Raw genomic sequence first — 10,321 nt, 5'->3', positions numbered from 1 at the left:
CTGCCTGCATGCACACGTGTGCCCGGGGCCCGAGCGAGGGGAGAGCGCAGTTCTGGAATGGCGTGTGTGCAGATGTGGGCCATGCACGTACGTGCAGGCACGGGTTTGCATGCGTGGCGGCGGCCTGTGTGTCAGCCTGCTGGATGCACGTGCGTCTCGGCGCCGCCGGGAGGGGCTTGGGGACACCCGGAAGCCCGCCAGGTCGGGCGCGGCGGCAGCCTCAAAGCTAAGTCGGCTGTGGGCCCTAGGCACCAGAGTTATGCTCAGGGCGGCTAGGGCAAAGGGGATAGAGACCGATCCCTTTCGCTTTCCCCTCCACTGGAGAATTTGGGCTGCCCCAGGTTGGGTTGTAGCGTCTGGAGAGTCCAGAGCCTCAGGTAGGGAAGGTGGGAGATGGGAGAACATTTGGCGAGGCCCGATTCAGCCCTCCAGGAGAATCCAGATGCTGGCCACAGTTGGGCAGGAATCGCGCTCTTCTTCCTGATGTTTACCATGGGCCATCCCTAGGCACCTAGAAGCTGAAAGTGGGAACAGAGAGCTGTTTCCTTTCCCACTGTGTAAGGCAGTGGTAGTGCTGCGGTGGTGGGCTCTTCTCTGGAACCCTGGCCTGGGTGCTGGCTGAGTGACATTGGAGCTTGGCAGAGGATCAACAGAGCTACCTCTCAAAGATGACCTGAGCCTGCTTCCTGGGCACCTGCCCTGTTGGAGAGCTTGGCTTGCTTTACTATGGGTCAGGGAAGGAGGCACCTACATTTTGGCAACTGTCTTGAGTGGAGGAGTCCTCTCCCTTGAGGGAGTGTATCCTGGGCTTTCCACGTCGTACTGGCAGGAGATAAGGTCATTCCCACGTCCCTAAGAGTTCTGTGTTGGCTCCCTGAAGCCGCCACCCCTCACACGAAGACTCTTGAGGGTCCCAGGTGGTCTCCTGTCTATTGGCTGGGTCCCAGTTAAGGGCCTCAAGAAGTCTCCAGGGCAGAGGGTATTCCTTGGGCTGAGGCCCAGGAGAGAGGGACTCTTGGGGTTGGGGGTGGGGACCCAGCAGTCAGGAGCATGTGGGGGAGGTGAGACCGAAGTCAACACTTAACCCAGAGTGTCCCAAGGGCGGGCAGGGTCCATACCCCAAAACCCTACAATTCCTTCTCACAGCATTGCTGTGGAGTGAGATGGGGGCTTTCACCCCTCGATAGCAGGTTTCTGTCATAGGACACTGTTATTGGGACTGTCACCTGTGTCCTAATGGCCCCTCCATGTCTTCTCTAGGCTGGCCTGAGATGTGGAGTTCTGTCCAGGAGATGAACCAGCTTGCTTTCTGAGTCTGCCTTGGTGTGGGAGTGGGCATTGGCCCCACACTAGCCTTGCTTTTCCTAGCCCCAAAACGTGCTGGTCTAACTCAGCCTGTGGCTGTCATTGGCTCCAACTTGAAGAAGCAAGGAGAGGGCTGGTCCTTGCTTGCCGGTGTCACTGAAACCTGTGACACTTTGCCTTAATCATAGCAAGATTGTGCTGGGTGGTCCTTTCTAAGCCACTGAGAGCTTCCAGGAGCAGGGTGCTGGCTGGGGGAGGTAGAGGCAAGTCAGTATGGCCCCAGCAGAAGGGCTTCAGATGAACCCCTTATGGGTTACTGGGTGCCTCCTGCCCTGAGGGACCTCAGTTCCCATCCTTCCTTGGTCTTGTCTTAGAGCTTTATCTTTCTGAAGCATGTAGTTTTTCCATCAGTACAATGGGAGTAGTGGCTAAGTAGCACTCTGTGGCCCCTGGGGCCTCCCTCCCTGGACTCTTTCTTTTCTTTTCTTCCCCTCCCCTCCCCTCCCCTCCTTTTTTTTGAGATGGAGTCTCTCTCTGTCGCCCAGGCTGGAAGTACAGTAGCACAGTCTTGCTCACTGCAACCTCTGCCTCCTGAGTTCACTCAATTCTCCTGCCTCAGCCTTCTGTGTAGCTGGGACTACAGGCATGCACAACCATGTCCGGCTAATATTTTTGTATTTTTAGTAGAGAGAGCGTTTCACCATGTTGGTCAGGTTGCTCTTGAACTCCTGACCTCAAATGACCCGCCCACCTCAGCCTCCCAAAGTGCTCGGATTACAGGTGTGAGCCACCGCACCCAGCCACCTCCCTGGACTTTCACACATGCCCTTGAGGCTATCTTGCCCACCATGTGCCATCTGCAGCTTGGGGGTAGGGGTGGATCCAGGCTCCTCATGCTCTGGGATGTTCCTGCTGGTGCTGTAGCACCATCTGCTGGGCTGCCCTGACTCTCCTGCGGAGGGGGAGGAGTGGGGCGAGAGGAGTGTGGCTTGTACAGACTGATGTTCCCAGTTACCTCTCCTAGGGGACTGCTCTCCAGAGCCAAGTCCAGTATCTCAGCATTGGCTTTGGGCCTAGGGACCTGAGCTGGAGACCCGACTCTGCCATTTTGACAAGATCAGCAGGTCAGAGGAGTGTCACAGGAAATCTGTGAATTTGTAGACAATACTCAGATTCCATGTTTTGGCTGCAGTGGGCGTCACTATGGCATCTTGGAATGGGACCCCGTGGTGGGAGGCAAGAGGCCTGCTTCTCGTTGTGTCTATTTCATTGGTGACTTTGGGATAAATGGGTCTTCTGATCTGTATATGAGGGGGTGGGGCAGGTACGCCAAGTGACCCTCAGACCCAGTGCCCCTGCAAATTCTGAAATCCCAAGAAGGAGGGGGTGTTCGGAGTTGTATGGAGGAAAATTGAACAGAAGGGTCTCCTGGAGTAGGGGTGGGTGGAGGTTCTGTGTAGAATAATTCATTAAACAAAGGGTTCTGCAGCTTAAAGTACACAGGTTGGGGTCAGGTGCAGCGGGTAGTTCATGCCTGTGATCTCAGCACTTTGGGAGGCCAAGGTGGGAGGATCACTTGAGTACAGGAGTTCAAGACCAGCCTGTGGGCAACATAGTAAAATCGTGTTTCTACAAAAAATACTAAAATTAGCCAGGCGTGGTAGCAGGTGCCTGTGGTCCCAGCTCCGTGGAAGTTGGGAGAATCACTTGAGCCCAGGAGGTTGAGACTGTGGTGAGCCAAGTTCATGTCACTGCACTCCAGCCTGGGCAACAGAGTGAGACCCTGCCTCAAAAGAATACACACACGAATTGGAAAGCTCTGTCCTGTGGCTCATGCACTCACAATCTTAACTGAGCATCAATTAAGTGCCAGGTTCTTAGGTGTAGCAGTGAGCTGATGAGAGCCGCAGCCCTCTGCTGCTTTGCCTGTAGCCTGTTTTCCTGACAGCCCCTGCCTTTCTCTCTCTGTCCCAGGTCAGAAGTTGAGTAGCAGAGGCCCAGGAGGGCTCGAAACCTTCACAGCGATGGCAGAGAAGCGACCCCTGAGAACCCTGGGGCCTGTGATGTATGGCAAGCTGCCCCGCTTAGAGACAGACTCGGGGCCTGAGCACAGCCTGCACCACTCTGTTGGTAACCAGGACCCCTGCACCTACAAGGGGTCCTACTTCTCCTGCCCCATGGCGGGTACTCCCAAGGCCGAGTCTGAGCAGTTGGCGTCCTGGACCCCATACCCACCGTTGTATTCTACCAGTATGGCAGGACCCCCACTTCGGACGGACAACCTGCTGACCAACTGCCTGTTCTACCGCTCGCCAGCAGAAGGCTCTGAGAAGATGCAGGACTCCAGCCCTGTTGAGCTTCTGCCTTTCAGTCCCCAGGGTCACTCCTACCCAGGTCCGCCGCTGGCAGCGCCCAAACCTGTCTACCGCAACCCTCTGTGCTATGGGCTCTCAACTTGCCTGGGGGAAGGAGCAGTGAAGAGGCCACTGGATGTTGACTGGACTCTGGTGACTGGGCCCCTGTTGCCCTCAGCTGACCCACCCTGCTCTCTGGCCTCAGCTTCTAGCAAGGGCCAGACCCTGGATGGCACCTTCTTGCGGGGGGTGCCAGCTGGGGGGTCCAGTAAAGACTCCTCGGGGAGCTTCTCCCCATGCCAGCCCTTCCTGGAGAAGTATCAGACCATCCACAGCACGGGCTTCCTGGCCTCCAGGTACACAGGTCCTTATCCTAGGAACTCCAAGCAAGTCATGTCCGAGGGGCCAAGTTCTTGGACCCAGCTGGCCCAGCCCCTGGGGCCACCCTGTCAGGACACCAGGCCCACGCACTACCCGCCACCCCACCACCCACCACCCCACCCTCCACAGGCCCTGCCTTGCCCTCCAGCCTGTCGCCACCCAGAGAAGCAGGGTAGGTACAGCCCAGCACTCCCCATGCAGCCTCTGGGGGGCCACAAGGGGACCGGCTACCAGTCTGGTGGGCTGGGCAGCCCCTACCTGAGGCAGCAAGCAGCCCAGGCACCTTACATTCCCCCGCTGGGGCTGGACACTTACCCCTACCCCTCTGCCCCTCTCCCAGCACCCTCTCCAGGCCTCAAGCTGGAGCCGCCTCTCGCTCCACGGTGCCCATTGGACTTTGCCCCCCAGACACTGAGTTTTCCTTATGCCCGGGATGACCTCTCTCTCTATGGAGCATCCCCTGGGCTTGGAGGGACGCCACCTTCCCAGAACAATGTGCGGGCTGTGCCACAGCCTGGTGCCTTCCAGAGGGCATGCCAGCCTTTGCCAGCGAGCCAGCCCTGCTCAGAGCCTCTAAGGCCTGCACAGGAAGCCGAAGAGAAGACCTGGCTTCCCAGCTGCGGGAAAGAGCAGCTCCAGCCCCAGCTCAGTGAGCACTCTGGGCCGCCCATTGTCATCCGAGACAGTCCAGTTCCCCGTACCCCCCCAGCACTGCCCCCCTGTGCCCGGGAGTGCCAGTCTTTCCCACAGAAGGAGGGCGCAAGGCCACCCAGCTCTCCACCAATGCCTGTCATTGACAATGTCTTCAGCCTGGCTCCCTACCGTGACTATCTGGATGTGCCGGCACCCGAGGCCACAACTGAGCCTGACTCTGCCACAGCTGAGCCTGACTCAACTCCAGCCACCAATGAAGGTCAGGACAAAGGCTCCAGGGGGACCCCACCCGCCCAGGAGGGCCCCTCAGGGAGTAAGCCCCTAAGGGGCTCACTTAAAGAGGAGGTAGCCCTGGATTTGAGTGTGAGGAAGCCCACAGCAGAGGCCTCCCACATCAAGGCTCCCAGTCCTGTGGAGCATGCCAAGCCCACTGCAGTCGTGGACGTGCCGGATGTGGGCAACATGGTGTCAGATCTGCCAGGCCTGAAAAAGATAGACACAGAAGCACCAGGCTTGCCTGGGGTGCCAGTGACCACAGATGCTATGCCAAGTACCAACTTCCACAGCTCTGTGGCCTTCATGTTCCGAAAGTTCAAGATCCTCCGTCCGGCACCTTTGCCAGCAGCTGTGGTCCCGTCCACACCCACCTCAGCTCCTGCTCCCACACAGCCTGCACCCACCCCCACATCTGGGCCCATTGGACTGCGGATTCTCGCTCAACAGCCCTTGTCCGTGACCTGCTTCAGCCTGGCACTGCCCAGCTCTCCAGCTGTAGCAGTGGCCTCCCCTGCCCCTGCTCCAGTTCCATCCCCTGCTCCGGCTCCAGCTCAGGCTCCAGCTTCAGCCCAGGATCCAGCTCCAGCTCCAGTTGCAGGCCCTGCTCCGGCATCTACTTCAGCCCCAGGGGACTCCCCGGAGCAGCACTTTACAGGACTACACGCGTCCCTGTGTGATGCTATTTCTGGCTCCGTGGCCCACTCTCCTCCAGAGAAGCTTCGTGAGTGGCTAGAGACGGCTGGGCCCTGGGGCCAGGCTGCGTGGCAGGACTGCCAGGGTGTGCAGGGGCTGCTGACCAAGCTACTGTCCCAGCTGCAGCGCTTCGATCGCACCCACCGGTGCCCCTTCCCCCATGTGGTGCGAGCTGGTGCCATCTTTGTGCCCATCCACCTGGTGAAGGAGCGGCTCTTCCCTCGGCTGCCACCCGCTTCTGTGGACCATGTGCTGCAGGAGCATCGTGTGGAGCTGCGGCCCACCACGCTGTCGGAGGAGCGGGCGCTGCGGGAGCTTGCCCTGCCGGGCTGCACCTCGCGCATGCTGAAGTTACTGGCGCTGCGCCAGCTGCCCGACATTTACCCTGATCTTCTTGGCCTGCAGTGGCGTGACTGTGTACGCCGCCAGCTGGGTGAGCATGGGGCAGCGCCAGTGGCCACCGGAGCTGTGTGAGCAAGTGACAGGTGTGTGTGCTGTGTGAGTGCGTCACAGCTGGGGCTGCGTGATTCCAAGGACTCCTGCCCGGGTAGGGGGCTCTAGGGTGTGCTCTGGGTACCCCCACCCCTCGACCCTCCAGACATCAGTGAGCGCCTTCATAGCCTCCTTTGTAGTCTTCTGAACATGCCGGCTGCTCTGTCCCCATGGAAACTCCTCGGTCTACCCTGGTGCTGCAGCTTCTTGGATTCCTTCCTCTGCCTGTGCCTTCTCCATCTTTGGTGCAGTGTTTCCGGTGCTCTGGTTAGGCCCTGTTTTCTAGCTGAGATCATTTCCCCAATCTCCAGCCTCCCCTTTCTGAACTCTAGCCCTAAATAACCCACCGCATGCTGGGCCTCTGCCCCTGGGTCTCCCACACTGAACTCATCCCAAATCACGCTCCCGAGCCTTCCCCTCAGCTCACTTCCCACCCCGCCCCCGTTCTCTTCCATGTCAGTGAAGGGTACCCCCTTTCACAAAGCTCCTCATGCCTGGTGAGGGCCACAGTTGCCTTTATGAATGTGTAGTTTTGCAGTCCTCGCTGGCCCTTACATACACAGAAGTGTGCCCATAAATCGCATTGTTTTATGGTTTGCTTTTCCTCTACTAAACGATGTCTCGTGCCTACTGTTCTCCAGCTTGTTTTCTTTTTATGTTCTGGAGGACCACACAACTGCCGAAGTGTTGTGTGGTATGTATGATCACGCTTTTTCAGCTAGAGATCTGGTGATGGGACCAAGTGGATTCTGTCCTTGTCCCTCCTGCATCAGTACACCTGGTATTGCAGCCTGAGGCCCCCTCTAGTTTTTCTCTCCCTGCTGCCTCCACCCTCTCCCATTTCCACCACCCAGCCTCTTCCCTGTAAAAACTGTTCCTAGTTCCATCCCCATAGTGGCAGCCTTGCCCCGGGCCCTTACCTGGTTAGGATGGGGAAGGGCCTGAGGCAGTGAGGTGCAGATGAGATGAGCCTAGGAACTGGCTGATCAAAATCCCTGATCCCTGAATACCTACAAAATTGGAGCAGAAGCCTTAATGGGATGCAAAGGAAATCCAGACTCAGGCAGTCTGTTACTGAGTGAGGGTCCCACATCTCTCAGGGCTGGGCTGTCTAGCTCAGTCCTCTCCCCATATAGTTGGGCTGTCTGGGGCCCAGAGAGGGTCAGGTCCGTTTCTCCTGGGCTGCCTGATTGGCAGTAGAGTCTGGGCACTCCGCACAGTCCGCGGCTGCTCTGATTGGAGCTTGCAAAAATCGGGGGCCTGGGAAGGAAGTGACTGAGACCAGGCTTCCGGTCTCTGGCTGAATTTTGTTGCCCCTATCCTCACTCCCTCCCCGCTTGAGGGCCGCCTTTCTGTGTGTGCCCCCAGACAGTTATCCCTGCTTTCCTTTCTTGTGGCCCCATGTGGGCAGAGCCAGGCCATTGAGCCAGGCGGTCTCCAGCAGACTGCGGAAGCGGGCCTTCGGTGTGGGGCCCGCTTGTGGGTTCCTGTGCTCCCCCAGCATGGCTATTAGGGCAGTCCCTACCTGGGCTCGGCCCTGGGCCTGGGCTTGGGTTCTGGGGCTGGTATGGCAGAAACATGATGGCTGTCTTACATGGCAGGGTCCTCTGTTCCCATGACTCAGTTTTCCATCTGGACAATGGGTGTTGGACCAGGCCAATGGTTCCTGACCTGCTTAGCCCCTTTGCTGTCATGCTTGTACCCAAACAGCCTCTCCTGAGCAGAACCCTCATCAGATAGAGTTTCTGGTGTCACCAGGGGAGAAGCACATCTTTTTGGCTTGGATGGTCCGGCCAGTGGGCATGTGTGGGGAAGAGTTGTGATGCCAGCCTGACTTGGGGTAGAGCAGAACCGCTGTTTGGATGGCTGTGGAGGCCAGGAGGTGGGACCTGAGGGTATGGGGTCTGCAGGCTGACTATGTGTTCATTTTCCAGGTGACTTTGACACTGAGGCTGGAGCTGTGTCCTCCTCAGAGCCCACTTTGGCCAGAGATGAGCCAGAGAGCCTAGCCCTGGCTCGGAAGTCACCGGCCCCCAAGGTCAGAAAGCCAGGGAGGAAGCCACCAACCCCTGGCCCGGAGAAAGCAGAGGCAGCCGCTGGGGAAGAGTCCTGTGCTGCCTCCCCTACCCCTGCTGCCTGTGCCAGCCCACCTGGCCCCACACTGAAGGCCCGCTTCCGCAGTCTGCTGGAGACCGCCTGGCTCAATGGCCTGGCTCTGCCCACATGGGGCCACAAGTCATCAAGACCAGACCGGCCCTCACCCTGCCCACAGCTGCTGGACAGCCAGAGCCATCACCTGTAGCACTGGTTGCCAGTGCTGTGTGTATAGTGATCACTCTCCACCCTTCCCGTGTGCCTGCCCAGCTGCCCCGGGGCCAGGAGTGGATGCTGGGGTTGGGGCTGGGGCTGCTCCCTTGGAGGGGTTCCAGCTCTGACCCTGGGGCCCACCCAGGGTGGGCTGAGAGCCCTGAGCTTTTAACACGAGAGTCTTTATTGGATGGGACTACTTCCTATTTCTTGCCTAGAGAACACACATGGGCTTTGGAGCCCGACAGACCTGGGGTTGAATCCAGGCTCGTGTTCTTGCTGCAGGACCTGGGCGAGAAACTTCACCTCTGCTGAGCCCTCATTCCCCATGTGTAAAATGGGACAACACAACCTACCTCACAGGGTTGTCGTGGGGATGCTGCCTGACACATACCCTGTCCACACCCTGTCATGATTTGCTCTCTGCTTCCTCCCTGGGACAGGGCCTAGAATTGGAGGCAGAGAACCTTCCTATAGAAAGTCTTCATGTGTCCTAGGACTTGGCTGTCGTAGAGTGGTACCTTAGACAGTGGGTGTGACTCACTTTCAGGAGTCACCCTCCAGCATTTGGGGTTGGGTTGGCCCCACTCCAGCCTGGAGCTCCCTGAGGGAGCCTGCACTCCCTGCTCCCAGTCCCCGCTATTGGTGCAGGGATGCAGCCTGGAGCTGGTGTCCTTGTTCTGGGCCTGCTGCTGCCACCCCAGGAGGCCCCAGGCCTGTCCTGAATTGACATCAGTGCTTCAAACTGCCTTCCCTACTCCTGGCATTATCCCAGGAAACTTAACGTTTTCTAGAAGCTAAGCAGCTGCTGGGACTCAGGGACTGATGCAGGTGGGCTGAGTGGCAGCTCAGTCCTAGAAGGTGTCTGAAGATCTGGACTGAGGATCCTGCTGCTCTCCAAGCCAGAGCCCATCAGCCAGGCCTGCTGTGAGCCACCTGCCTGCGGAGTGCTGAGCTGAACCAAAGGCTGGCAAGCTCTGGGCCTTATTTAAGGGATTGTGATGGGCCCTGGAGGCAGCCCATTAAAGTATCTGGCTTGTTTTTGGAAGTGGGGCCTGGCCGTGTGTTTGGGGACGGTGGGTTTCATGTTCTGTCACTGTGTGCCTAGCCCTTTGCTTGCAGGCTGCTCTCCCTGCTCCCAGTCCAGAAGGTGCTGGGTGGCTCCTGCACCATTGTGCAGATGGCTGTGGCTCTGTGGACCCCTCACATACATACTTGCTTGCTCTGGGAAAACCCTCTCTCCTGAGACCCCGTGGGTCCTGGTGGTGGTTGGTCTATGGGCTACTGCCTGGTGAGAAATGCTGGTCATTAGACCCCAGCACGTGCCCTTCTCCCGGGGCCAAGCATGTCTTTCATGGTGTGGGTAGAACTGTCAAAACCTCCCCATTGCTGGTGACCATGCAACCCACTGACCTTAGCTTGGGGGATGGGGAGTGGTGTGCTGGGCCCACCCTCCAGAGACCCCGCCCCTGCCGGGCTCCTCCCCCAGAGGCTTGTTCTCAGGGCAGCTAGGGTGGCTTCCTGGGCCTGTCTTCCCACTCCCCCGGGCCAGGGGCCAGTCCACTGGGGCTTGCTGGACCTGTGCGGCATCCTGGTGGTGGTCACTGGGCCCAGCTGCGCTGTCCCTCCTCTGCCAGCCTGGCCTTAACACTAGGCTGGGATTTGGAGTGGCAACTGCCATTGTCCCCTTACACTTTGTATAGGCCCACAAAGAGCTACTGGGCTGGGAAGGGGTAGGTAACCACGACACGTTGTGGCCACTGCAATGACAACCTGGGTGGAGGGTCCATGGGTCCCAGAAGAGGTGGTACCTGAATTGGGCTTTGAAGACAAATGAAAAATCACATGCGAAGTGGGGT

At 58.5% G+C, this 10,321-nt stretch overlaps 1 protein-coding gene across 2 annotated transcripts; it reads left to right on the top strand.

The window, feature by feature from the left end:
- The first annotated feature begins 3,103 nt into the window (after positions 1-3,103).
- LOC105505150 (chromosome unknown open reading frame, human C15orf39) lies at positions 3,104-9,510 on the top strand. Of its 2 annotated transcripts, none has more exons than XM_011932870.1 (2): positions 3,104-6,096; positions 8,090-9,510. In XM_011932870.1, exons 1-2 carry the CDS (start codon positions 3,330-3,332, stop codon positions 8,455-8,457), a joined length of 3,135 nt encoding a protein of 1,044 aa, XP_011788260.1. In that variant the 5' UTR covers positions 3,104-3,329; the 3' UTR covers positions 8,458-9,510. The 2 variants fall into 2 exon arrangements, with proteins under 2 accessions (XP_011788260.1, XP_011788262.1); XM_011932872.1 differs by having other exon boundaries at positions 3,104-6,148.
- Positions 9,511-10,321: the final 811 nt, after the last annotated feature.

Source organism: Colobus angolensis, unplaced genomic scaffold, assembly GCF_000951035.1.
Source record: "Colobus angolensis palliatus isolate OR3802 unplaced genomic scaffold, Cang.pa_1.0 Scaffold99, whole genome shotgun sequence".
In the NCBI taxonomy this organism is placed as follows: domain Eukaryota; kingdom Metazoa; phylum Chordata; class Mammalia; order Primates; family Cercopithecidae; genus Colobus; species Colobus angolensis.
This window is presented reverse-complemented; position numbering and strand designations above follow the sequence as displayed.